Source organism: Naegleria lovaniensis (genome assembly GCF_003324165.1).
Source record: "Naegleria lovaniensis strain ATCC 30569 chromosome Unknown tig006, whole genome shotgun sequence".
In the NCBI taxonomy this organism is placed as follows: domain Eukaryota; phylum Heterolobosea; class Eutetramitea; order Acrasida; family Naegleriidae; genus Naegleria; species Naegleria lovaniensis.
This window is the reverse complement of record NW_025407828.1, coordinates 612,947-639,412: the sequence shown is the minus strand read 5'-3', so window position 1 is coordinate 639,412 and position 26,466 is coordinate 612,947. Positions and strand designations below refer to the sequence as shown.

The following is a 26,466-nucleotide window of genomic DNA, read 5'->3' as shown; positions in this document are numbered from 1 at the left end:
AAGATCTTTTGAACAACAAAATGAATCCAAAGACGAAAAGGACTCAAAGACAACCTAGGCTAAAGGCTTTAAAGAAACACAAGAAGGTAATTTGTTCTTAACTAATAATAAGGTACCTTATCAAATCTCGTCGCCTCATTGTCTTCAAAATCTTTTGATTCACCGTCAACTTCATGCATAACATCAACCATAATCTTCTCTCTCGAAAACACGCAGTCGCCACTTCAATGCACGACCTTTCAACAACAGATCTTGCTTCCTCATACTTACCTTGAAAGACTCAGAGCGATCATGCATTCTTGCTGGTCACAAGGGTTCTCTATCCTTGCACAAATGAGATAGATTGAATTCTTGTGAAGTCAACACTGAAAGTGGATGTTGCCTTCTTTCGTAATTTTTGTTGCGTGAGTGGATGACTGGCTCATGCTCTCGCTCTAATCATTAAGAGAAATTTGGTTCGTCTGTTCCATGTTAAGCAGATAAGCTCTTAAACGAAAACGGTTGTTCAAACCGAACGACATATTAAACAAATGCAAAAACAAGTGTGGATTGGTTTTAATGTTATTATTGAGGTACACATTTGTGTGAGACTTTACTACAATCATTTTCAGTCCACAATTCCTTGTCCATGCACTATTGCAGAATCAAAATGGAATAATGAAAAAACGTTGACGATGGGTAGGTCAATAACTTTTTGATCAAAATAAATCCAACAATATTGTGTGTAGGGCTGCTAATTAGAAAATGTACTTAATGTTTTCAAAATTGGTTTCATTGGACATTGAGCTCAATGAACTTGTTTCATAGCTCTCGAAAAGAATGGAGCCAGTAATACACCAGCCGTACACAATATAGCAATCGAACCGGTCACAATAGCCGTTGTTTTAAATGACATCTTGACTCCATCATACTTGTTGTATCGAGCCAATGAATCCGCAGGTCTATCACTCACGTAACAAGTGACAGTAGCATTTGCTTTATAATTGTAATAGGTACTCTCTTCCGTGAAGGCCAAAGTCGTTCGGAGAGGTTGAAACGAGGAAACATTGGCAAACAAAATTCCTGGTTTTACAGAGACCAATGCGGTACAACATTCCACCTTTCCTCCGGCACATTCTGGAGTGATGGAACATTCATGATGAGGCTCAATGACCACACACGACATGGTATTGAGCATTTCATTGGGGTCATAATAGGCTGCAGTCAAAATTCCGAACAAGATGGCAATGGATGAAAAGATGACACAGGAACAAATGAGGAGAATGAAGGTCCACACTTGTTGAATTCTACCTTCTTCGGCCATTGTATTGCAATGATGGTTATGTTGTTGAGAGGATGATGTTATCCGTGAAGAAAATTCGCGAATTTAGAACCGACAGTAGTTGTTTGAGAGTCACGAGCGAACTGTGAGTCGATGTTTCAATTCAACGCTGATTCGCTCTCGCAGTATTTTTTTGGTCAGTAAAACATAAAAAGCCTTGAAACAGTAATTAGTTGTTCAAATTTTAATGGATGACCATGATTCTAAACAACTACGTTAGAATTGCCAGTTCAAGCTCGTGAATCCTTAATGCTTTTTAGTAATATACAATGCTTAGCCACACAGCAAGTCATTAACATTCGGATTCTGCTACAACCGGCTTTAGTTCATTTGAGAGGTAGCAGCAATCGTCAAGTTACGTTTTCTTCTTCTATTTATTTTCACCACCGCTACAGTGATGAGTACCAGGGACATTAATGAAACAACAAACGCAGTACATAACCCGACTGCCCAATATTCCTCCACTAGCATGATGATGATTTCATCCACCGCCACTGCCAATAATTCAAATATTTTTTTTGTATTGTATTGGCGGGTTGTGTTTCAGTTTTTGCAATTCACCAAAGCGCAGTCTTTTGAATTTGAAAGAAAATTATTAATATTCATCATCCATTCACATGCATGGTTCAATCTCCTTGTCGTTGTTTGAAATTGATGATGGATCACTGCAAAATAAAAAGCTGAATGGATTTCAAAACAAAAAATTCAACAAAAAAAATTCAAAAAATGTCCGAATCAAGCAATAACAACATCAACGCATCATCACCCAACAACAACAACGCTTCCGATAAGAGCAATGAAGCGGGTAAACGTAAGCAACAATCCAAATTCAAGGGAGGCAACACCATTGATGTGGAACCTATTGCTGGAACGCGCGATTTCCTTCCGAATGAGATGAGAGAAAGGGAATGGCTCTTCTCTAAATTCCACGAAACAAGTAAGCTCTTTGGCTTTGAACCCTATGATGCTCCAATACTCGAAATGGAGGATCTCTACAAGAGAAAGGGAGGTGAAGAAATTGTTCAACAAATGTACAACTTTAAAGAAAAGAGTGATTTGAACGTGGCTTTACGTCCCGAAATGACTCCATCATTGGCCAGACTCATTTTGAAGAATAGAAAGATTTTGACTTTGCCTCTCAAGTGGTACAGCATTCCGCAATGTTGGAGATATGAGACAACAACCCGTGGAAGAAAGAGAGAACACTATCAATGGAATTGCGATATCTGGGGTGTTCCTGAAGTGACCGGAGAATGTGAATTGTTTTCTGCTATTATCCACTTGTTTAAACTGTTGGGACTTACCAGTGAAAAAGTTACTCTACGATTCAGCTCTCGTAAAATTATTGAAGATTTACTCAAGGTTGAATTCGGACTTCAATTGAGTGAAGACAAATTCAAGGAAACTTGCATCATTGTCGACAAGATGGATAAGATGGAGGCTGAAGATGTAAAGAAGATTCTCGTCGAAAAGGTGCCAGAAATTTCCGAAGAAGTGGCTCTCAAGTTGATCAAATTAATGAACTTTAAGAAATTGAATCCAAATGAAGATTACTCTGGATCAAAAGCTTTAACTGCTTTCAAGGAAATGTTGACCAATGAAGAGTTCAAGAATGGACCAGTGTTCAAAGAAATTGAAGAAATTTTCACATTAATCGGAAAGAATGGTTATGATATTGAGGACTGGATTGAGTTTGACCCAAGTATTGTGCGTGGTCTTTCGTATTATACTGGTGTTGTGTTTGAAGCTTTTGCTACAATTGAGGGACTTTCTCGAGCCATTTGTGGAGGAGGTAGATATGACAAGATTTTGGGCACTTATGGATCCAAAGAGCAAATTCCAGCTTGTGGATTTGGCTTTGGTGACTGTGTCATTCTTGAAATTTTGCGTGAGCTTAAATTGATTCCATCTTATATTTCTTCTCAAAAGGTCGATGATTTTGTCATTCCTTTCGACACTTCCTTCAGACCAATCGCTGCCAAGATTGTCACCTACTTGAGACAAAAGGGAAGAACTGCAGACATTTATTTGAAGAATCCAAAGAAGGTTGGAGCATCATTTGAGTATGCCGACAAGATTGGTGCCACGAGAGCAATCTTTGTTGCTCCAAGCGAGTGGAATGATGGTGAGAAGGTTAAAGTTAAAATGTTGAGAGAGAAGGAAGACAGCGCAACCAAGGAAGTTACCATCAAATATACTGAGCTTTAATTTTGTCAAATAAACAATAGTTTTGTTCATTAATCATTGTCTTGTGCATCATTTGTAAAAAAAGATCGATTCCGATTTGAAAATTGACCAAGGTTTTGCTGCTATAAATCGATTGCTCTTGATTTTGTCTAAGCACAATCATATTCAAATAAGCTTGCTTGAAAAATTTGTTTATTGACACTTGTTGTTGGCTACTCAACCCATGTTGTCAAGATTGGTTTTGTTTTATTGAATTTTTAAATTGAGTTGAATCCAATTCACTCAAAGAAAAACATGCTAGATTTGGCTTGGAGTTGCTCTGACAAATCAAATTGGTTGTAAGAGGAAGCTTCACTACCAGCAGCGCTTGTTGTGTTGGATGACGAGCTGATGGCTCTATACAAATTGTCCAGATTGAACAATGCATCAAAATTGTTGTTGTTGTTGTTGTTCATTCCAAGTTGCTGGAAGTCTTCATCCAAAAAACTTGGAGCAGTTGAAGTCGAATATGAAATGGTAGGTTGTTGCACTTGTTGTTGTTGTTGTTGAATATTGTTCAACAAATCATCGTCCCAAGCATTCATTTCATGGCCAAAAAATGCCGAGTTTGTTGTGTTGTTGGTTGCGTTATTGTTATTCACATTAAGGTTTGGATTCTTGGCACTTTGAGAAATACTGAAACATAATTGCTGGAAGGAAGATGGATCCATAGTTCCTGAGGAATGAGTGGCCATAATGGCTGAGGATGATCCACCTGCGGAGTGAGGATCCAACTCATTCAACAAGTGTTGCAATTCATTCATCTTGTCGGCATCCATCATCAAACCAAAAGGCATTCCATGAAGGTCCATCGAGTCTTGTTGAGGCATGGATGTGTTCATCATCATGATGCTTTCATTCTGTGAGGATACAGAATGTTGTTGTTGATTCAGGAATGATGAGTGAGATTGACCAGTATTCGTTTGGGAGCTGAATGGATCGTACATCAAGTTGGAAGTCTTATTATTAGGAATAGTTGTAGAATGGTTTTGTTGTTGCTGTTGCAATTCTTCCTTCTTTGCACTGATAGCATTCAAATAATAGATCAAAGGCATGGGTTCATTCATTAACTTTTCAATCTTTCCTGATTGAACAACGCCCACAGAGGAAGGGTTGGGAAGAAGGGACGAGAGAACACTTCCTCCACTCATGCTTGGATCTACAGAAGCAGCAGCAGCAGTCGAGGAGGAGGACGAGATGGAGGTTGCTGCGAATGGTTGTTGCAATAAAGGCTTCTTACTTGGGACTGAGGAAGTCGAGAAGGAAGTTGAGGAAGTGGTAAAGATATTGGCAAATGAGTCTTCTCGAGCCGTGTAGAGCTTCTTGCTGTATTCGTTGTAGATGGGTTTGTGTTTGATCATCATTTGGGAATCTGCAGAAAGTTGTTGTTGTGGTGTTTTGGAATGATACAAAGAGAGATTATTATTATGACTGGTGGAAGGAATGTTCAAATGGTTGGTTGATGAGGAACCCAAGTTGGAATTATTGGCAGCTGCTGCTCCCACGTTGGAAGTGCTCATCATGAGAACGGAACCAGTTGAGTTTCGTCTCTTGTTAGCACTCAAAGTTTCAAAATTTGGAGAAGTTAAACCATCTTCTTCTAACTCTTCTTCATCCTCTTCCAAATGTTGTTGAGCATGATGATCAGAAGAACATTCTTCCTCTTGATCTTGTTCAGCAGTATTCTTTGATGGCTTCTTTCTCTTCTTGGTAGAACCATCTTGAGCAGCATCTACAGATTTTCTTCGTGTTTGGGAGGCGGCACTGCTACTGCTTCTCGATCGAGAGGAAGGCTTCTTCTTCTTTTCCTGTCCAGGAGTAAACTGTAAAAGTTTAGCTTCATTCGAGGAGGTTAGATCCAATTCAAAGTAATTCTGTTTAAAGGCAGTGGTATTGATTTGCTTTCTGAGTTTCTTGGGTTGACCACTAGGTATCACCATGTTGGGAGAATTATCGGCAGCAACATCAGGAGTGGCGTAATGAACGGATTTGGTTGAAGCACTGGATTGTCTTCTTCTCTGAGAAAGGCTAGGAGAGGAGAGTTGAGGAGAGTTTTGGCATGAACTCATACTATCTTGAGAAGATCCAGTAACGCCGAGTTTTGGAGTGTTGCCATGATGATTATTATTAGTCAATGAGGAGGAATGAAAGCCTTTCATTTTCGTGAGTATCGTTGAAGAAACTATTATTATATACAAGCAAAAAACAGTAAAGAGGAATGGAGATGAGAGCTCGGATTCAGTTCAGTTGAATTCAATAGTATACTTCTTGAGATGAACTGTTCTAGTTGCGAGGATGAATTTTGTGTCGTTATGATATTGAAATCAAAATTTCGGATCAGTGATTGATGGAGAGCACACTCAACTGTTTGTACGAGGTCAAGCTGCAAATCCAGAGATTAGGGATAATGATTGAACTGCCGTGAATGAAAGGTGTATTCACCACAACAGCAGAAGAGGAACTGTTGGATATCACTTGTACTCGCAGTGAGAAGAGTGTTCTGGACTGACTTCTGCAAGCAATTTGTTTTTTTTTCTTTGAGTTTTTGCTGAGAGAATGTTTAAGCTTGAGCGCTTTAAAATGAGTTCGGGCATGAAGATGAGCAGACACCTGTCACATGCCACAAGCAGAGTGGCTTACCTGTTGGAGGTGAATGCAGTGTCAGAGAAGGAGTGGATGGAATGGAGAGAAGACTACAGACATAACGAACGAGAATGAGTCTTCTGACATATTCGTTGTGAACATTTCGACCTTGATCTCCACAAAATACACAATGCTCCTTTCGACTAACAACAGCTCTCTTGAAACAACATTCATTGACAAGAGATCAATTATAGATTTTTCTGACGTTCGCCATGTCTATATCATTTTCAGAAAAGAATGATTGTTGATTTCATAATTCACTCTCATGTTACAATTCCGGATTGTCCATGAAAGTTTGAGACGGGAATGTTAAAAACTAGACAAGGCAAAACCCTTTTCTAAAATTATATTCCAATGGAGGGAAAAGGAAGTGACTGACATAGAAATCGATGCCATGGTGATGACTTGTACTAACAGTGAAACAACAACAACAACGAATGCACATCTGCCAAATGTCTTTTCTCGTTGAAGATGATTTGGTCGAATTCGACTTGTTCTATTGGACAACTAACAGAAAGCAAACTTGGGCAGTACGTTGGTCCTGTGAAAAGATAGAATCTCTTTTCGAATTTAATAACAAAAGAAACAGCAAGTTGGACCAAGAAGGAAATTCAAACACGCCAAATGTCTATTCTCCAAAAAGTAAATTTTGTTTCTGGTAATGTGAAAAGAGAAATCGTCTCTTCTTATAGAATCAAAGCCACATGTTTGTATTCTGAGAATCCTCGCACTTTGCATCAATTAGTAGAACACATTTTCAGAATTAGAAACTTTCAAAAAGAAGATTGTGAGTCCTTGGACCCCGTGTGTGCACAATATCGGTGAGGATGGATTCAACGAATACATTCGACAAGTTTACAATGAACTAAACGTTGTATAGCTATTTGAAAATCACTGAGTGAATTATTTGAAATATTTAAGTGGCAGGTGACATTTTTAAAGAGAGATGTTGATCTAAATTGGGTCCAATGGATTCTGATTCTTTCATGGTGATGGCCATCAGGCTTCAATGATTGAAACGTGTTCATCATCTCACTTGTGTGTCCCTCAAATCATCTCACTTGTTGTTCATCACAATAAAATTGTCTAGAGCAATTTTTGGATCATACTCAATATACTGAACCTGACTATTTTTCGTTCGTGAACTTTCTCCATGTTTACATGTCAAACGAGCTGTCACATCAAAAGAGCATCCTTTCGAAACTAGCTCACAAATCACTCGAGCAATGTTTTTACAATCATCAATGCCACTGTGATGTTTTCCTTCAAGTTCCAAATTCAAACCATTTAACATGGTAAGCATTCCATTGACTTTTTGTTTTTGCATGAATCTACCATAGACGTCTTTTACATTACACCATTGTGACAAGTGACTTTTTACGAGAGGAATGCACTTCTTTTCATGAAAGACTTGATGTGGAATCATTGTTTTCAAATCCCAATCACCACAAGTGGCCATTAATACATTCGATGAAGAAGGTTCCTCTCCATTCAAATGTTTCGAAAGCCATTCTGTATGAAGTTTTAAGGCTTCCTCAAACGTGACTCCAGAATTGACCATTTCTTGAGTAATTCCAGTCAGAGCTGTACATTCAGAATTCAATTTTGGAATTCTTCGAGTTTGAACATAATTTTGAATTTGATCCACGACTCGAAGTTTGTTACTAGATTCATATTCCAATAGAACGGATGGGAACTCTATAATTTCCATGTCATAATTTCGATTCGTTTTACAATCTTCTGAAAAGACAGCTTCAAAATCTAACACACAAATATATCGAAATTTCTTTGAAGAATTTGAAGAAGAAGAGGACCCTAAGGCTTCACGTTCTTCGACATTGGCTCCTCCTCCTCCTACTGGTTGAGCTTTAAATTGTGTTTTTTTTGTACTCCCATGAGTTGTGTTGGAATGAAGATTCATCTTTTCACTCTTAAAAGGAGACAAGGACATGAATTCTGACGACGACCTATTTTGGTTCACGACGGGTTGAGACGAATTGCTAGTACTGCTGTTTATTGCAGCAGTTGTAGTCGTCTTTTTTGAATCCTTGTGATTGGAAGAGACATGTTCGGAACGAAAGTTGAAAGATTTTTGGAAGACATTTTTTTGAGAGTTTGCAAGTGGGGCGTGTGAACACAAGGCGCTAAAAACCAACGATTCAAATTCGAGATGGAGGAAAAAAACAGTTCAACTTCCATATTGAAAAAAGAGAATTTGGAATGTTGCTCACTGACAAATTTATGAGGTTCCTTTCATGTTCTCATTGACCTTAATGGTTTAAATCTACTAAAGGGCATTGGATTGGTACTTTTCAACAACTTGATACGTATGTGTGTGAGATTTCGCTATTGTTGATCTCTTCTTCTGGACAGATATCGGAATTTAAATTTTTGATTTCATTGGAATATCTGAACTCGTTGATTGTGATAATCACATACAAATAATTCTCCAGTGAATTGGTCCAAAAACAGTCCTTGAGGTACAGTAAAATGAGAATTGGAAGTGGCATCTCCTGTGGTTCCAAAAGATGTCAATACACAATTTCCATCTTTGGTTAAAATCTTGATTGAATCATTGGACAGATCACTCATAATAATGGTTTGAGAAATTTTGTCATAGACAAGAGCTTTGGGAGATGTCTTTGTCGTTGCTTTTCCCTCTCCAGCTTTCATCCATTCCTTCTCGTTGGACATTGGCATTTTCTTTCTAAATAATTGAGAGTCATTGGATGGTTGTTGTTGAAATTTCATCACAAATATTTGAGAGTAATTGGATGAACGTTGGTCAATAAACATGATTTCATTCTCTCCAATACATTCAACATCATATGGTCGAATCAAACATGCAAAATTATCAAAAATGTTCATAACTTGTCCAGTTTTGGAATTGAGGAATAAAATTTGTTTTTTCGAATAATCTGTTACTACGACAAAGGTCTTGGAGTTGAGAATATTTTGTGCATTTGATTCATCGTTGCCAATTTCATGACTGAACCAATGTTCTGTACTATTGGAATTATCTTTCCATAAACAAAGTCCTGCAGGTAATGAAAATTTTTCACAGGACCATACGGGTGCAATATTAGAGATGGGAATGTTGTGATGTGAAAGGTCTGTACTCGTCTCGAGTGATTTCATATGATTCTCTTTGGCTTGTTTGAGTAGTTCTATTAAATTGAATTTCACAACACGACAGCTTTCACAACTGACAATGACATGTGGCACGTTGGAATTGGACAAGGCATTTGAATTTATCAAATACTCATCTAAGCATTCCTCCACGCACACAAAGGTTGGACTATATCGAACATTAAATCGAACAGAGCCCAGTAACTTTCTACAACAATTCATTCGAGTTTTTCCATTTTTAGTAATGATCGAAATTCCATTCTCTAAAGAAGACTTTTTCAATTCAAAGAAATGAATACATCCATTACTAGTACTCAACAAAATACTTTGAAGAGTGTACGAAATGGTTACATCGATCGTTCCTCCTTGTGAAACATAAATACTTTCTAAATGACTAAATTTTTTTGAAAAACTCTTCTTGTGAGCAAAATGAGAAAATTCTGTCCATTGATTTTGTAATTTTTCAAATAATTTTGTTAAATTTGATAATGAAATATGGTTATGCTCGGAATGTGTGGAGGAATTCTTTTGAGCTAGTTCACAATTTTGGAAATTGAGGTTTGGAAGAAAATCTACGAGATGAAGAATGACAGATTTTTCATGAGAGTTTGAAGTGTTGCATTTCGATCGAAACAACATTTTTTGAAAAGAAGAACCAGCAGATCTTGTTTTCTCAAAGTTCTTCTGTGATGCTGGGTCACCCGTCACCTGTCACTTGAATAAAAATTTTCATCTCAAAAAAATGCAATTCACAACCGCCAGCGCTGGCATCTTTTTTTTGCTGGTTGTGTGTTTCTTGATGACACTCTCCACAGCTCAGGGATTTACCTTGAGCGCTCCCGGAAATAATTTCAAAATTCAATCTGAAAGTCAACCACAACAATCTCAAGAACAACAACAACAACAACCTCAAACTCATGTGATCAATTTACAAATTCCAGTACCAACAACAAGTGCTCCCAACACTCAACAACAAGCAACTTCGGATTCGTCTGCTGCTGCCTCTTCGACAACGTCAGATGCCACTTCCCAAAATGGTCAATATCAAGTCATTACCGTTCCTTCGAAACCAATCACGATTAAAATTCCACCATTCCAAATTCCAGGAACGAACACATGTCGACCAAAGCCAAAACCATCAAAGAAATCTCAGACCATTGTCGTTGAACTTCATCATAAAAAACGTCAACCAAAACCCAAGAAAGTTGTTCTCGTGATGGAAAAGCAGAAAAAGTGTAAAAAACCAAAGAAGAAATTGGTGATTGAAATTCAAAAGAAACCAAGAAGGCATACGTTGAAATGCTCAAGAAGTGAAACGAGATCCTTGATGCGCAAATTGAGAGCCATCTTTTCTGCTCGAAAATGTCATGGTCGGAGATTTCGCGCCACAAGACATCTCCGCTCGTTGCATTTGAGAAGATTGTGGGATTTATTGAGAAGAAGAAGACCTCTCAGATGTAGAAATCGTGCAAGACCAAGATTGGGACGGTCCGGAAAGAGATTATTGAAATGTCTTTTCAAGAGAGAGAGTCGAATGTGTTTAAAGATTAAAATTTCACCAAAATGTAAAAAACCAAAGAAGAAGAAGGTGGTGGTTCCAAGACCAAAGAAGATTATTATTACGATTAACAAGACCAAGAAGATTGTTCCAAAGAAGAAGAAGAAACTCTCTGAAACAACCATCAAAAAGTTGAAATTGCTTGCTGATTGTAACTCCAAGATTGTTCAATCTGAGAAAGTTAGCAGCTCCAAGAAGAAGAAGAAGATTGTCATTACCATCAAGAAGAAGAAGGGATCTCCAAAGAAGAAGATTTTCATTACCATCAAAAAGAACAAGCAAGAACAAGATCAAAAGATTGAAGTAGAACCAAAGAAGAAACCTGTCAAGAAGCAAGAACAAGCTCCAAAGAAGAAACCTGTCAAGAAGACTCCAAAGAAACAATTACCAAAGGAGCCAGCTACTATTGATGAAATTTTCCAATAAATTGATGTGTTGAATTGCATGTCCATTGAGCGAGGTATTTAATTCAAAATATGGTACAAAACAACAAGATACAGCTCAACAAAAAACCTTCTTGAATGATTCATAATTCGAACTAGAACTGCTGTTGCCATTGCTACTACTCTCTGCTTGCTTCTTTTGAGATTCTGAAGAGCTCTTGACCGTATAATCATTATCCAAAATGGCAAACACAATTTCCTTGAATCGATTTGGGAATTCCTGATGAATCACTTGATGAAAGAGCTCTGCGGTGTGACCACTCGGGCATCGATACGCTCCACAACCAAACGCCGACAATACAATACTATCATGACCATTATCAAGAGCAGCATGTAAAATGATTCGAATCTTTTGTTTGGTTCCTTCCTCAAATTTTGATGTCATTCTTAATTGATTCGTTTTCTTATCTGTAAATGTTCCAGGTCGAATATAAGCTGCTGCTGCAATGATTGAAATATCGAGTGGACCATTTTCAAGATATTCATAGAATTTGTCTTCACCATTTCGAAACAGTTGAACATTGGGAGAATAAATGACTTGAAAATCTGAGAGAGGATAAAACTCTTTGGGTCCCATAAAAGTATTCACATGAGAATGGTTGTGTGAAACTGAACTACTTGGTTTGTCCATAACATTCAATGCATATTTCGAATAAATGTCATTGGGATCCAACAATGAATGAATATAATTGCTCACACGAAACAATGTTTCTTCTTGTGAGGGTTGACCGGTTTCGTATCCTCCTCCACCCTTATTACGAGAAGCCATATTCAAAATGCATGGATTGAGACCCTTTTCATGTAATTTAATGAGCGCTGAAATGCAATCTTCCTTCACTACAGTAATCGACGTGATTTGATTGGATGATGCATTCAACAAAGTACTCAACGACGACGAAGAAGCACTTGTTGTTAAGGAAGTACTGACAGTAGTATCACCATTAATTGTCTCCCCTACTACTCGATCCTGTTCTTCATACAGATAGACCTTATTCATTCTCAACTGTTTCTCAAATATTTCCTTTTCAGAATTTCGTAGTGCCATCTTGACTTGTTTACTGGTAAAATAGTAGCCATTTTCCATCATGGCTTTTTGAGTATCTTTCATGATGTAAATTCTCATGGATTGGAGAGCATCCTTGTTATTCTCATTCAAATAGAATTTGTACCATCTTTGAAAGGCATCGACGTCAAATTTTGGAGATTGAATGAGAAGCTTGTCAGTATTTTCCAAGTCTTGAATTTTGGAATAGGTCTTGTCGATGGGAGAAGAGGAGGATGCATGGACATTCATGCATGATGATGCAACATGTTTTTCATTATTTCCTTTTACGGACTTGTGTTTTTCTTCGGAAGTCTTCTTGTTAGACGAAGGATTCTTCTTCTTGTCTTGTGATGATTTGTTTTTCATGCTTTTTTTCGAGTGTGCATTCTCCAATGGAAGAACACAAAATTCTGGAAATTTGAACAACGAGTTTGTTTCATTCTTGAATTTGAAGGAACATGTTTTGCCTCATTCCTTATCTTGTCCGCTATGGAAATCCATAACTACATAACTCATGAGAATCATCATGCAATAATAATGAACCAATCAATCCTATGAAGATTTATAATGAAGATTTATGATGAAGAAGAAATATCAGGTCCCCACCAGCATTGTCGTTGTTCTCTTCTCTCTCTTTTGAAAAAAAAGTCGAAGTTGAAAACACTCGCACTCAGCAAAGCCTTTGTTGCACCTGCATAAACTTTTGTAACTTCCATTTAAGTTTTGGTATCCAAATTACAACGACAAGATATATATTCCCCATACTACTACTGCTTCTACTATTGCTAGGATGAGTTCAAAAACGAAATACGTGTTGGTTATTGGTGGTGTCATTTCAGGTCTCGGAAAGGGTATTATTGCCAGTAGCGTTGGAAGATTGTTGAAGGAAGCTGGACAAAATGTTACGAGTATTAAGATTGATCCATACATCAATATTGATGCTGGTACCATGTCCCCTTATGGTATGTAATTTCTCATGCTTCATGATGATCCGAAATTCATCATGATTATCACGCAAAAAAAATAATTTCGTCTCATTTTCCAATTTTTTTTTGATGAATTTGGTGATCTGGATGGTTGTTCAATCTTGAATCTCCTTGGACTCGTTGTTCAAATTACACAACATGACAATAGAACATGGTGAGGTCTATGTGTTGGATGATGGTGGTGAAGTTGATTTAGATTTGGGAAATTATGAAAGATTTTTGAATTTGAGACTTCACTCTGACAATAACCTTACCACTGGAAAGATTTACAAGTCTGTCATTGAGAAGGAAAGAAGAGGTGATTATTTGGGAAAGACCGTTCAAGTGGTTCCTCATGTCACCAATGAAATTCAAGAATGGATTCGCCGTGTCAGTATTGTCACTACAGATGTTGCAATTTTAGAGAAACATCCATCTTCTAATCCAGATGTCTGTATCATTGAGTTGGGTGGTACCATTGGAGACATTGAGGGAATGCCTTTCATTGAAGCTTTACGTCAATTCCAACAAAAGGTTGGTCGAGAAAACTTTTGTTGCATTATGGTCAGTTTAGCACCAACGATTACCAGTGACAGTGAACAAAAGACAAAACCAACACAACAATGTGTAAGAGAGTTGAGAGCTGTTGGATTCTCTCCAGACTTCATTGTTGTGAGATCTGAAAAGGTCTTGCAAAAGTCAGTCAGAGAGAAGATTTTCAATTTCTGTGGTGTGGAATCATGCAATCACGTGATTGGATGTCACAACATTAGAAACTTGTTGGCAGTTCCAGAATTATTGGCTCAACAAGGACTCGGAAAATTGCTTCAAAAGAGACTTGGTTTACAACAAAAAGGTGACTTGGAATTTGACAAGTTACCAGTTTGGACTAACTTTATTACCAAATTCGATGAAGTAGATGCTCAAAAAACAGCAACTAGAATTGCCATCGTTGGTAAATATACAGAACAACCTGATGCCTATCTTTCCATTCAAAAATCATTCCAACATGCAAGCTTACATTTAGGTGAAAAGATTGAACTTGTTTACATTGAATCAAGCACATTGGAATGTGACTCTTCCTCAACAAGTGCAATTGAAGAAGATGACGAAGCATCCTCTCAAAGCTCTGATTCCTATTCATCAAATTGGGAACTTCTTCGTTCATGTCACGGTATTTTAGTTCCTGGAGGTTATGGAATTCGTGGAACAGAAGGAAAAATCGCAGCCATCAAGTATGCCAGAGAAAATAACATTCCATTCTTGGGAGTATGTTTGGGAATGCAATTGGCTGTCATTGAATTTGCAAGAAACGTATTGGGATATCAAAGTGCCACAAGTGAAGAATTTAATACTGAAGCTATTACCGAAGAGAGTCCAAAGAAGGATAGAAAGAAGAAGACTGAACCTAAGAATGTCATTGTCTACATGCCAGAAATTTCCAAGACTCACCTGGGAGGTACGATGAGATTGGGTGCTCGAACTTCCATCTTTGTGAATTCACCAACTGGAGGCGATGAAGCTGAAGTTGAAAATTTGGAAGGTTCTCTACTCTCAAAATCTAAAATCTTTGAATTGTATGGCAAGAAGCCAAGAATTACTGAAAGACACAGACACAGATATGAAGTGAATCCAACTCTTGTTGCAGAATTTGCTCAACACGGATTATTCTTTGTAGCTCAAGATACTACACGACAACGACAAGAAATTTGTGAAATTCTTACACACAAATTCTTTGTGGCTGTTCAGTATCACCCAGAATTCCAGAGCTCTCTTGAACATCCATCCGCTCCCTATGTTGGATTAGTGAAATATGCTGCCGTTCAACAGAGAGAACAACAGCAACAATAAGAACTTTGATCATTATAATTAATTTATTAAAAACAGGTATTCATTCAAGGATTTGCTAGTAGTTTTGTAGAAAACGAAATGTTTGTTTAATAAGTTAATATTTTTGGGTGATTGGTTGGTTGAAAAAGCGTGTTAAGCTTTATTACAAGTAACACATTACAATTAACAACCACAACGAGAATTTGGATGACTTTTTCCAAGTTCTGAAGGATTTAAAATTTAACGAATGTCATCAAAGTATGGATGCTCAAGAGCTTGTTTAGCAGTAATACGCATGTTTGGTTGATAAACAAGCATTTTCTGTATGAATTTGTATTAAAACGAAGAAATTATAATTGAACATAACATTGTCAACGACTGTTTCAAAATAATATAAAATACATACCGATAACAAATCAATACCCTGATCGCACAATGATGGCACCAAGCTTCTGATGAAATTGCCACGCCATTGAGGGAAAATTGGTTTCCACAATGGAAGTGCAGTCACACCTTTCCACACTTGCTCATTTGGTGTTCCCAAAGCTTGGAAAATTTTGTAAAGCATGTCAATTTCAGAATCTGCAGGGAATAAAGCTGATCCATTACATAACTCTGCAAAGATGCATCCAACGCTCCAGACATCGACTGGTGTGGAATATGTCTTGCAACCTAAAAGGATCTCTGGTGCTCTATACCATAATGTTACAACTTCATGAGTGAGGGTTCTTGTAGGAATTTGGAAAGCACGAGCCAAACCCTAAATGGTTGTTTCAATGTGTACATTCAAAGTTGAAGCATCATGCAGTGTGACAATAATCATACAAATCATACAATGTCGATCCAATAACAGTTCAACATGACACAAACACTCATCAAAAGATCACTTACGAAGTCTGCCAATTTGACATCTCCTTCAATGCCTACCAAAATGTTTTGTGGCTTCAAATCTCTGTGGATAATTCTTTGGGAATGACAAAAGGCAATACCTTTAAGAATTTGGTACACTGTCATCTTGACATCTTGAGGAGGAATGGGTTGTTTGAGAACTTTTTTATAATGATCATTCTTTTTCTTCAAATCATGGTCAATAAACTCAAAGATGAGATGCAATTGTTGATCACTATGAATAACTTGATGCAATCTGTTTACATTCACAATCCGTAAATAACATGAATTGGTCATTAATCCAAAATTTCAAATAATACCAATCTACGTAGAAACACTTACCGCACCACGTTAGGATGATTCAACTCTTTCAATAGAGAGATTTCTCTAATGGATGTCGATGGAACACCTTCATCCTCTTGTTCCAATCTCACCTTCTTGATGGCCACAATTTGTCCTGTTTGAGTATCTTCAGCCTTTTTCATTGTCATGATGAAAATTAAATGATTTAAATGTATGGTGATCATCATTGAAATACGAATATAGGATCATGATTTTAATAATCAATATAAATCTACTCACTTTATATACAACTCCATAGGTTCCTTCTCCAACCTTTTCAATTTTCCTATATCTCAACAATTTTTGTGAGACTGGAGAGGCTTGTTGTCTTTCCGAGTAGGAAACAACGTTTTCTTCACATGCAAGAGACATTTTGGGCTAGTATATATATAAACGAATAATATCGGCAATGAAATATATATCAATGATGATGATGAGAGGGTTGTAGTCGTTGGGATTGGAAGAAAATTTTTCTATGAAACAAGCACAATTTCAATTTGGAAAGTTTGAAATAATGATGGACGATGATGAAGGAGAATTGGAATGTGTTATGGAAATCAAAGAACAGAATGAGAGTGGTGATTAACGGACGACTGTATTGACCTGGTGGTGTACACGTTGGAAATCGTCCAGGGTCCAGAAGAAAATTATTTGATGATTTTTTTGTAATTGTTTTGAAAATCATAATATTTTTGGCGCAAAAATTTGCGTAACGGTTCGAAATTCGATCACGTTTCACACAAATTGCGTCTGGTTCTTCGAATTTTGTTACACATTGTCCAACAAGAATGAGCAAATCATTTCAGCTGCTTTTTGTCCACCATTAAAATCAAGATCCACTCTACGAGGGCATTGATCATTGGATTCTAAACTCGTACGCTTTTTGCTTTCAATTAAATGTGAGGCCTTAAGGAACAGAGATGGGAGAGCGTTGACCACTTCATCCCCTTCTACTTTACAGGTACACCCTTTTCCAAGGTTGTCAATGAGAGCCCTTTAGTGAATACCATAAAATGTCCAAATGATACCGTTAACAATCAATTCTCAACCACATTACACCTACCTCTCTGTAAACCCGTGCTCAATCATGCCATATCGCTCCAAATACATGGTTGGAATTTGATGAAAGAGCGTTTCTGTAACGGTTCCATAAGATGTTTTACCAACAAGCACATCCACAGCAAGTAATAAATCACGTGCAAAATCAATGCACTCATTTCCCAAATCTAAGAATGTTAAATTCACAACGTTGGCTGGAAGTGCTTCTCCTTCAATTTTGGAACTACACATGACCACGATTAACCAATCGTTTGGAATCTCCCACGTGGGCTCTTTTTCTTGAATGAGTGTTGAGGATGGAAAGCTAAGACCTCCAAATGAAAACATCATTATCTTAATATGTGACAAATCCATCGTTTTGTTTGATGCCAGTCTAGATTTCGAGAATATCCACTGTTTCATTTGATCTTTGGTAAATTTGGCTTTTTTGATGGTTTCTGTAATGGGCCAACTATTGTCGAGAGGTTTTACAACAGTGACATCTCTGTTGAAAGGTAATTCTTCTGTTGGGTAAGGTAATTGAATAAATAAATCTGTTTTCCCCAAAGTACTGTACAGTAATCTAGATTGTTTTACCATAAATTGCTGTTGCTGCTCTAGTTCTTGAAAAGTCACTGGATTTTGATGAATATGGCCTACTATCCTATCTTTAGGTATGTCCTGTGGGAAATGGTCCATACAATGCTCATAAATCCATTCCCAACACCAATTCGAAATTCCTGAAAATTACATATTGTAATTGACCCATGAATAGTAATTCATGAATAATGGTAAAATATAAAAGACAACGTGTCGTCTAAGTTTTCCATATCATTATACTATCCACTCAATGACATACCTACTGAAACAGGCCATTTACTTTTTCCTCCTTCTCTTGAATATTTTTCATTCAATCGTTTGGCAATGACTGGTGCAATATCAGGAACGTCCCACACCACTAATTGAATTTGAAAAGGTTGTAAAAATTCTTCAATCGTAAAAACCATTGAAGAGTTACGAGAAGTAGTATTTGTATTTCCAACATCATTCCCTTGTTGTTTCATTGCAGTGATTGGTGTTTGAATGTCATCTCCATCTCCATACAAACACTTGTAATGTTGATCCCAATGCTGTTTCCACTTTTCAATTGTTTTAAAAGGACATGTCGATACTGTATTCTCTTCCTCAATGAGTCCAACTGATATTTTGATATTCAATAAACGAATTTGTTCTCGTGGTACTTCTTGCAACCTCTCGGAAATGAAAAATTTGTTGACATTGGTGATAATATGGAATTGGGCATTGGGAAATTTTCTAGATAATTCATTGATGGTTGGAGCTAATCTGGTGAGATGCCCAAGACCATGATCCGAAATGAATACTGCAATGTGTTGAATGGATTCCATATGTTTTTTATCCACAAGTCGATTATTTTTTCTTTCAATGCAACAACAACTCTTTCCATTATTTCTGTCATCACCTGACAAGGCAGTACAAGGACGAAAGATGTAGAGCAGGCAAACAAGCAAGGCATTCTGATGAATTATTCTGATGAATTTAATAATTTCTTCAAGAAAAGAAGACTCTGAGAAAGCCTTGTATTGTAAAGTTTGACAAATTTAAAAAAAATGTTGAGAGCCAGCAAGTCCCTCTTCCGATCATCAAAGGTGAGCATCTTTTGAAGATATTAATTTAGCTAACATGATGAAATCTAAAACATCATCATCGATGGTCCAATTTATGACTTGTTCAACAACAATAGAACAATTCAAGATTATCTATTTTGGCTAATCAAAGAGCCAACTACTTTACCGATGCTTTCAATGAAAACGATAAATTCACCAAGGAATTGAACAAAGTATGTACAACTTGTATATTTCATCATCATCATTTCTAAACGTTATACTCTCACTATAGTATCCAGTGATTACTGAAGGATTTGGAGGTGAATATGCCCAACAATTGTTCAGACATGGTTTCAATACCAACCAACTCGGATACATCAAGTTGAGCGTATGTTTCTTGCTTGGGATTCATCATTTATTCATGTCATTATTTCTTTGTCATCATATTCATGATAACCGAAAATATTAACAACAACATCCAATCAACATTCCTAACAACACTTGGACCTTCAAAACTAACATAATTGACACCGTCTTTTGAATGCACCAATGATGCAACGATTCACATTGATGATGATTATTACACACAAACATTCAAAACAACAAACCCTATGGTGTGAATAGTTGGAAGAAGTTTTGGCTTTCTTCAAGAAACAAGGTACACCACTCACTGCAACTACTGAGGCTTTCACTCAGTTTTTGAAACAATCTGGAGTTGCTCCTGAGGTTGGATCTGACTTGTTGGCAACTGTTTATCAAAGAGGTCAAGAAACCATCTTTGAAACCATTGTCAGGGAATACGCCAAGTTGTACAATGCTCATTTCCAAATTGCTTACGGAAAATTGACCATGGCAGAACCATTGCCAGCCAAATATACTACTCACCTTTTCAAGATGAAGATGGCTGCTGTCGGAACTCTTGCTCCACTCAAGACCAGAGTTGCCTTCAGTCAAGATTACTTGCCATCTGATCTTGGTGGATGGAGAGCTGACGTTGGTGAAGACAGTATTGACAAGTCATATGTCACAGAACTCGGTAAGATCATTACTGACGAAAAGCAAAACTCTGTTTTGAGATCCCTCTAAATCTACAATTTATAAACATTGGGCGATTTTGTCTTGTTCTTTCATTGAGCTTGCATTAAGGAAAGATCACCAAACACTATCTCATGAGCCTGACAACAAAAAAAGCCTTTGTCGAGGGTGGTCCTAAAATTGATCTTCGTCTTGGATCATGGTTACCTCAATTCAATTCAACTTTCGTTCCAAATTCAAGCTCCGTCGTGGCCAGACTCCAATCATAAAAAATGCAACTCCCACAATCGTTGCTACGGGTCAAAGAGGCTCTCTCCCGATTTGTGGACCGATACAATAGATTTGGAAGAAGAGTATTCGGACCCAAGGTGTTGCTCGGCTACTTGGTCATTTTGAATTTATTTATTTATTTTGATAGAGGAGTAGTTTCTGTAGGTTGATTTTCATAATGATGTTGATTCATCCTGATGACGATAATGGGTGTGGTATAAATCATTGAATGAAACGATGTATGGACTATTCACGTGATTTGTTGGATGTTATTTTATGTCATCAAACTTGATCGGAATCGAACCATGTTTTTCAAATGAACGATAACGATTTTTATCACTTCAAAATTGAACTATTTTGAATATTCTAACATACAGGGTATTCTTGATAAATTAGAAAAGAAGTGGGACCTGTCTAAAAGTGAGCAGGGTGGACTCGGATCGGCTTTTATGGTGGGATATATGATATTTGGTCCAATTTTTGCACAGTTAGCTGTTAAAATTCCTCTAAAGGTAATTTTCATATATTATTCAAAGCGAGACATGTTTCATGAATGCATTCATACTATTGACCCGTCTCACTTTTTCAATATTGAATGCAATTATTTATTGACCTATGTATAACGATATCATGACACTACTACATTGTAATAATTCACAGTTTGTCATGTTTATTGGACTAGTAATATGGGCATGTTTAACAATCTTGTGTGGATTCACAGGAATTATCAGTGATAAAACTGGATTCTTTTTATTGGCTGCATGTCGTTGCTTGGTTGGTGTCGGTGAAGCTGCCTACGCACCAGTCGCTCCGACCTTACTTGACGATGTAGCTCCAGCCAAATACAGAACGATCTATATGGGTATTTTCTATTTGGCCATGCCTGTTGGTGTTGCATTAGGGTATGGTGTGAGCAGTCTTATTGCTTCCTTCTTGGATTGGACCGTTGTATTCATTGGAGAGGGAATTGCAATTGTTCCCTTCGCCCTTCTTCTCTTGATGATCCCTCCATCAGATCAATACAGAAAAGACAGAATTGAACGAGAAGAAAGTGAACGTATTTTAGGTGAGAATAATTCACTTTTGGAAAAGAGAGAGGAAAGTAGCTCTCAAGTCAGCAGTCTTGAAAATTCTGAGAGTCAAGCCAGTGTTGCAGTGCTGAGCGAAACCGATGTGACGAGTCAAGCTGCTGATGGAAACGCACCAGAGGAAGATAGACACTACCATTTATTCCAAGCTATTTATCATCTAGTTAAGAATCCAGTTTACATGTTTGCATTGATGGGCTATACCATGTATACCTTTGTGATTGGTGCTCTTGCATTTTGGGGTCCCACTCTTGTTTCTAAAACTCTCCACATCCCAATGTATGCAGCAAGCTTGGCCTTCTCTGCTGTGAGTGTTGTTACAGGAATTGTGGGCTCTATTACTGGAGGTATTGTGTTGGACAAAATTGGAGGAAGTAAGGGAATGGCTGGAAGTGCTAGAGGATTAATGTTGTGTGCAATCTTTATTTTTATTGCACTCTTGATTGGGTTTGGTGCCTTTTCGACGGACATTATTGCTGTCTATTTTATTTTGCTGTTTATGGCCGAGTTTTTCATTTTTAGCATTACAAGTCCTGTAAATGTTGCCTTTTTGTCAGTGGTGTCAACAAACCTTAGAAATTACAGTATGAGCTTCCAAATTTTCGTCATTCATGCCATTGGCGACTTCCCTTCACCCTATGCAATGGGTTGGTTTGCAGATTATATTGGAAAGAAAAACGGACTCAAGATTAGTATTCTTTTCTTGTGGTCGATATTGGCATTTAGTGTCATTTTCTTTTTCTTTGGATTTTTGATTGCACGATCTAAGGCAAAGATGGAAGAAAAACGACAAGCATTGCAAGATTTGAAGAAGGAAAGTTATCAACGAGCAAAATCAGGACTTTAAACGATGAGTGATGGTTTATCACATCTGCATGAATGAATTTATAATTTTTAAAAAACAACAACTCAGATTCATTGATGCTAGGCCTTAACAACTTTGAGGAAATTGTAGCACAAGCTCCTCTCTGTAAACCTGCATTGGTGTTTCAGTAACATTGATATCACAATTTCCAAGTTTGTCTTTTTATGCGAACAGTTCAAAAATCCAAACTCTTAAAAAATTCACACCAAACATGCTGCTGTCACAACACATGATTTTATTGATTAGCTTGTGGCTATTGTTCAATATTGTTCCACTTGGATCTCATGCCACGATCATCAACAATAATAACATCAACAACAACGACTTTCACACTAACATCATCAACAAATTAATTCCCAACCCTATTTCCATCCCATTCCACCATAATTATAACCAAAGAACAACTCCTCCATTTAGACCTGTGCATCAAAGGTCCTTCACTGAATCTTTTCAAAACAATGAATATTCATTTACGTTCTATGTGGACACTTTCAATCCAATCCATGAACAACAACATTGTGGAAGCTCTCCTTCACAAGCATGTCCTTCATTGTTAAAAGCATTTCAACAATTGAATGATCAATTGGAGTTACGAAATATTTCCATGAGCATTCCCTCCAATCTCACTTCCAACATCTCTGTTCAATTTTATATCATGAATGATGAATTTAATTTTTGTTTTGCAGATTTCATGACACCTCCTCGACACACCATTGAATATTCATTCAAATTTGTGGGCGTGCCCAATAATGTGACTGGAATGTATCCTCAAGTTCAATGTTCAAAGGATCTTCCCTTCAATCGAAGTGATATTTCACTTTTGGATTTTTCTTTTTTGAATGCACAAACCTTGTACATTTTTTCATGCACACCCATTGAGATGCGTTTCACGAATTGCAATATTGTCAATAGTGTCTTTCTTCTTGCTCAATTCGTTGAAAGTATTCAACAAGTGTATCGAGATGTGTGTGGAAGTGCCTCAGCTGATTCGCAAATGTCCACAATGGATTCTTTCAAATCTTGGACCTTTTCACATTCTTTAACTTTTCAAAATGTAACCATTGAAAATACTCTAGTCATGTGTTCGTTCATGAAAACGATTACGTTATCCAACGTCATTCAAAAACAACTCATGACCACGTTTAGTTTTGAAAATTCTGAAAAGGTTGAAATGATCGATTATGTCATCCACGATGGATTATTTTGTAAGATTACCAATGTTGAAAGTGTTCGTATCGATCGAATGATCTATGTAGCACAACGATTTACCTTCTACATGAGAGGTGTCATTCAATTATTCGTTTCCAATTCACAGTTTTTATCATACATCATGCTCGATGCTGGTTTATTTTCATTAGAGAGATTGGATCATGTTCAAATTAAGAATTGTAGAGTCAATGGATTGCAGTACACGTGGTTGCATTGTCGAGATGTCACTTCACTCGAATTGGAGAATTTACAAGTTACTAATAATAGAGTTCAAAGTACAGTTTCCAGCACTTTAAATATTATTACTATAGAAGATTTAATATCTTTTAGTTTGAAACATTCTTATTTTGACTCGAATTATGGTTTACATGGAAATGATCTACTCATTCACTCTCATGCCAATATTCATATTTATAATAATACTTTCAGAAATGGTTGGTCCTTCACACGAGGAGGATCATGCTCTCTTGGAATGTCAAAATCTCAATATGTGTTTGGAGGGTCCATGACAAACATTACTGGAAATATGTTTGAAAATAACTATTGTCATGACGTGGGAGGAGCAATTTTCATGACAGCTGCCTATGTGTTAATTTTGGAGCACAACACATTCATAAATAATACAGCAAGAATACGAGGAGGTGCTGTGGCTATTGATGGATTAATTCGAGCAGATTTGAGTTTGACAGGTTCACGTTTTGACAATAATCGAGTGCTCACAAATTCGTTGATTCAAACCAACACGATGGGAATTATGGGAAGTGGAGGAGCTATATATTTATCTTCTCCAAAATGTACATCTTTAAAAGCTTACTTTTCGAATAATAGTGCATTGAGAGGTGGAGCCATATTTATCCATCAACAACCGAACATGCCAGATGTCATTCATCCATGTCTGATTCGTGAGAGTATTTTTGAAAACAATCAAGCGTTGAATGCAGGTGGTGCACTCTATTTTTCAAATATTAAGAACGTTAATGATTTGATCGAGACTAAGAGTGTCAAATTTATCAATAATCATGCGAAAATATTTGGTAATGATATGGCCTCCACGATTCAACAATTTACAGTTACAGAACTTTTACCAAAAACAGTTTATCCAGGACAAAATATTTCCATTTCTGTCCATGCAACAGATATATTCCATAGATGGACTCCTCTTGAAACTCAACTATTTTCACTTCAATTAATCAATTCCAATCAATTTTTATTAGACTTCTCCTTAAATGGATCGATCATCACTCTCAACTTGAAACAAGTATCGACAGAAAATTTTTCAACTTCACAAAATATTTCCATTTTACCTGAAAACATTCTATTACCAACATGGATTTCTGTCCATGTCATACCGTGTCCACAAGGAATGATTGCTTCAGAGAGAGGTTTTCAAGGACAAAACTGTTTACATTTGTGTGAAAAATGACAAAATTGATCAAGCATTGTTAATTGGCATTGTGGTTCCTGTTGGAATTGTATTTCTCATTGGAGGCATTATTATTGGTATTTCAATCATTATGTGTGCTTTTTATATTATTAAGAAATTCAAGTTATTACAAGAAAAGGAAAGAGCTGAAAAAAATATTGAAAAAAAGATTATTGACAAGAGGATCATATTTGGAATGGATGAAGAGATGCATGATCATACAGAAAATTCTTCTCTCCACAAACCATTATTAGGTACAACAAGTAGTGATCATCATCATCATTCACCTTCTCGTCATCAACAGAAACAAAAACCTTCCTTTATCATTCCAATTGAACATATCGAAATTGAAAAGAAAGTGGCAGCTGGTGGTTTTGGTGTTGTCTATAAAGGAAAATTATGGAACAAGGTGGATGTTGCCATTAAATTGTTAAAAGCATCCGACCGAGAGGAAATGGATGAAGAATTTGAAAAGGAAGTTTCACTAGTGAGTTCGTTAAGACATGCCAATATAGTGACTTTTTATGGAATTTGTCTGACTTCTGATAGCAAGTATATGGTTACAGAATTTCTTTCGAAAGGATCCTTAGACAAAATTATTTCAAAAAGCAAACAAGGATTGGAACCTCTGAGTTTGGTAACAAAACTTTTTATTCTCATCGGAACTGCTAAAGGAATGGAATATTTACATGGAATGACACCAAGAGTTATTCATAGAGATTTGGTAAGTTTCACATTAATTTCCAAATATATATGTGTGAGTGAGATGCTCATACATTAATTGTTGTAAAAGAAACCTGGAAACATTTTATTGGATTCTCATTTTGAAGCCAAAATTTGTGATTTTGGAATTAGTCGAACGGTGGCCAATACAACCACTGCCATGCAAAGTGCATTTACCATGAATTTGGGAACATTGTTTTATATGGTAGGTACATTGTGTTTGGATTTTTGTTGTTGTTAACACATGTTCGCAATTGCAACAAAAGGCACCTGAACTATTGGATCCTCAATCGGAACAATTCATGAGCAACATGAGCAAGCAAGAACGAGTCGATTATTACACCAAACTCGACGTGTATAGTTTTGGAATCATTTTGCACGAAGTGTTTTTTGAGGAAACTCCCTTTGTTTCCAATGCTAGTAAGCTTTCTCCACTCAATAGTGTTGGCACAAGTTCAAGCGATTATTCGAATCATTGTTTCAACATTCCACAATTGGTACTTCAGGGAAAAAGACCTACCATTCCTTTCAGCACCGAAGAGCAAGTGCTGACATGGATACAGGAATACATGCCATTGAGTGAGAGAAAGTCGTTGAGAAATTTACCACAAAGTATTTTGATGTATTTCAGTGTGGTAGAACGTGCATGGTCCTCTCAACCTTTGTCAAGACCAACATTTACTGAAATTAGAAAAAGTTTAGAAGAAATTTATTTGCTCATTCAACAAGATACAGAACTTTAAGGTGAGCTAATACCGTGCGTGAAAGGAGATTCCAATGAGATTCGACATTCGCAATGA

At 37.0% G+C, this 26,466-nt stretch overlaps 14 protein-coding genes across 14 annotated transcripts in view; 7 read left to right on the top strand and 7 right to left on the bottom strand.

Moving 5' to 3' along the window:
• C9374_013536 (uncharacterized protein) overlaps positions 1 to 1,303 on the bottom strand; it is a gene marked incomplete at both ends in the record, with an annotated part of 1,942 nt that extends 639 nt beyond the window's left edge. The window contains one exon of the mRNA XM_044689423.1: positions 953 to 1,303. Coding sequence (XP_044553945.1) covers positions 953 to 1,303 — 351 coding nt within the window. The remainder of the gene's footprint in view (positions 1 to 952) is intronic.
• A 744-nt stretch (positions 1,304 to 2,047) lies between these two features.
• On the top strand, positions 2,048 to 3,529 carry C9374_013535 (uncharacterized protein; the record flags this gene model as incomplete). The annotated part of the gene is made up of 1 exon (XM_044689422.1): positions 2,048 to 3,529. The coding sequence occupies one exon, from the start codon at positions 2,048 to 2,050 to the stop codon at positions 3,527 to 3,529; it is 1,482 nt and encodes a 493-aa protein (XP_044553944.1).
• Positions 3,530 to 3,786: 257 nt separating this feature from the next.
• On the bottom strand, positions 3,787 to 5,706 carry C9374_013534 (uncharacterized protein; the record flags this gene model as incomplete). The annotated part of the gene is made up of 1 exon (XM_044689421.1): positions 3,787 to 5,706. The coding sequence occupies one exon, from the start codon at positions 5,704 to 5,706 to the stop codon at positions 3,787 to 3,789; it is 1,920 nt and encodes a 639-aa protein (XP_044553943.1).
• Positions 5,707 to 7,247: 1,541 nt separating this feature from the next.
• On the bottom strand, positions 7,248 to 8,141 carry C9374_013533 (uncharacterized protein; the record flags this gene model as incomplete). The annotated part of the gene is made up of 1 exon (XM_044689420.1): positions 7,248 to 8,141. One exon carries the CDS (start codon positions 8,139 to 8,141, stop codon positions 7,248 to 7,250), a length of 894 nt encoding a protein of 297 aa, XP_044553942.1.
• A 446-nt stretch (positions 8,142 to 8,587) lies between these two features.
• C9374_013532 (uncharacterized protein) lies at positions 8,588 to 9,958 on the bottom strand (the record flags this gene model as incomplete). The annotated part of the gene is made up of 1 exon (XM_044689419.1): positions 8,588 to 9,958. One exon carries the CDS (start codon positions 9,956 to 9,958, stop codon positions 8,588 to 8,590), a length of 1,371 nt encoding a protein of 456 aa, XP_044553941.1.
• A 103-nt stretch (positions 9,959 to 10,061) lies between these two features.
• C9374_013531 (uncharacterized protein) lies at positions 10,062 to 11,303 on the top strand (the record flags this gene model as incomplete). Its single annotated transcript, XM_044689418.1, has 1 exon — positions 10,062 to 11,303. One exon carries the CDS (start codon positions 10,062 to 10,064, stop codon positions 11,301 to 11,303), a length of 1,242 nt encoding a protein of 413 aa, XP_044553940.1.
• Positions 11,304 to 11,378: 75 nt separating this feature from the next.
• Positions 11,379 to 12,731, bottom strand: C9374_013530 (uncharacterized protein; the record flags this gene model as incomplete). The annotated part of the gene is made up of 1 exon (XM_044689417.1): positions 11,379 to 12,731. The coding sequence occupies one exon, from the start codon at positions 12,729 to 12,731 to the stop codon at positions 11,379 to 11,381; it is 1,353 nt and encodes a 450-aa protein (XP_044553939.1).
• Positions 12,732 to 13,155: 424 nt separating this feature from the next.
• On the top strand, positions 13,156 to 15,181 carry C9374_013529 (uncharacterized protein; the record flags this gene model as incomplete). Its single annotated transcript, XM_044689416.1, has 2 exons — positions 13,156 to 13,327; positions 13,500 to 15,181. 2 exons carry the CDS (start codon positions 13,156 to 13,158, stop codon positions 15,179 to 15,181), a joined length of 1,854 nt encoding a protein of 617 aa, XP_044553938.1.
• A 219-nt stretch (positions 15,182 to 15,400) lies between these two features.
• On the bottom strand, positions 15,401 to 16,762 carry C9374_013528 (uncharacterized protein; the record flags this gene model as incomplete). The annotated part of the gene is made up of 5 exons (XM_044689415.1): positions 15,401 to 15,481; positions 15,567 to 15,920; positions 16,052 to 16,304; positions 16,391 to 16,524; positions 16,631 to 16,762. 5 exons carry the CDS (start codon positions 16,760 to 16,762, stop codon positions 15,401 to 15,403), a joined length of 954 nt encoding a protein of 317 aa, XP_044553937.1.
• A 396-nt stretch (positions 16,763 to 17,158) lies between these two features.
• Positions 17,159 to 18,834, bottom strand: C9374_013527 (uncharacterized protein; the record flags this gene model as incomplete). The annotated part of the gene is made up of 3 exons (XM_044689413.1): positions 17,159 to 17,384; positions 17,454 to 18,168; positions 18,288 to 18,834. The coding sequence occupies 3 exons, from the start codon at positions 18,832 to 18,834 to the stop codon at positions 17,159 to 17,161; spliced, it is 1,488 nt and encodes a 495-aa protein (XP_044553936.1).
• Positions 18,835 to 19,056: 222 nt separating this feature from the next.
• On the top strand, positions 19,057 to 20,139 carry C9374_013526 (uncharacterized protein; the record flags this gene model as incomplete). The annotated part of the gene is made up of 4 exons (XM_044689412.1): positions 19,057 to 19,095; positions 19,191 to 19,286; positions 19,346 to 19,441; positions 19,678 to 20,139. The coding sequence occupies 4 exons, from the start codon at positions 19,057 to 19,059 to the stop codon at positions 20,137 to 20,139; spliced, it is 693 nt and encodes a 230-aa protein (XP_044553935.1).
• Positions 20,140 to 20,360: 221 nt separating this feature from the next.
• C9374_013525 (uncharacterized protein) lies at positions 20,361 to 22,293 on the top strand (the record flags this gene model as incomplete). The annotated part of the gene is made up of 3 exons (XM_044689411.1): positions 20,361 to 20,519; positions 20,736 to 20,870; positions 21,019 to 22,293. The coding sequence occupies 3 exons, from the start codon at positions 20,361 to 20,363 to the stop codon at positions 22,291 to 22,293; spliced, it is 1,569 nt and encodes a 522-aa protein (XP_044553934.1).
• A 229-nt stretch (positions 22,294 to 22,522) lies between these two features.
• On the top strand, positions 22,523 to 24,943 carry C9374_013524 (uncharacterized protein; the record flags this gene model as incomplete). Its single annotated transcript, XM_044689410.1, has 1 exon — positions 22,523 to 24,943. One exon carries the CDS (start codon positions 22,523 to 22,525, stop codon positions 24,941 to 24,943), a length of 2,421 nt encoding a protein of 806 aa, XP_044553933.1.
• A 91-nt stretch (positions 24,944 to 25,034) lies between these two features.
• On the top strand, positions 25,035 to 26,409 carry C9374_013523 (uncharacterized protein; the record flags this gene model as incomplete). The annotated part of the gene is made up of 3 exons (XM_044689409.1): positions 25,035 to 25,667; positions 25,737 to 25,871; positions 25,933 to 26,409. 3 exons carry the CDS (start codon positions 25,035 to 25,037, stop codon positions 26,407 to 26,409), a joined length of 1,245 nt encoding a protein of 414 aa, XP_044553932.1.
• Between the last annotated feature and the right edge of the window lie 57 nt (positions 26,410 to 26,466).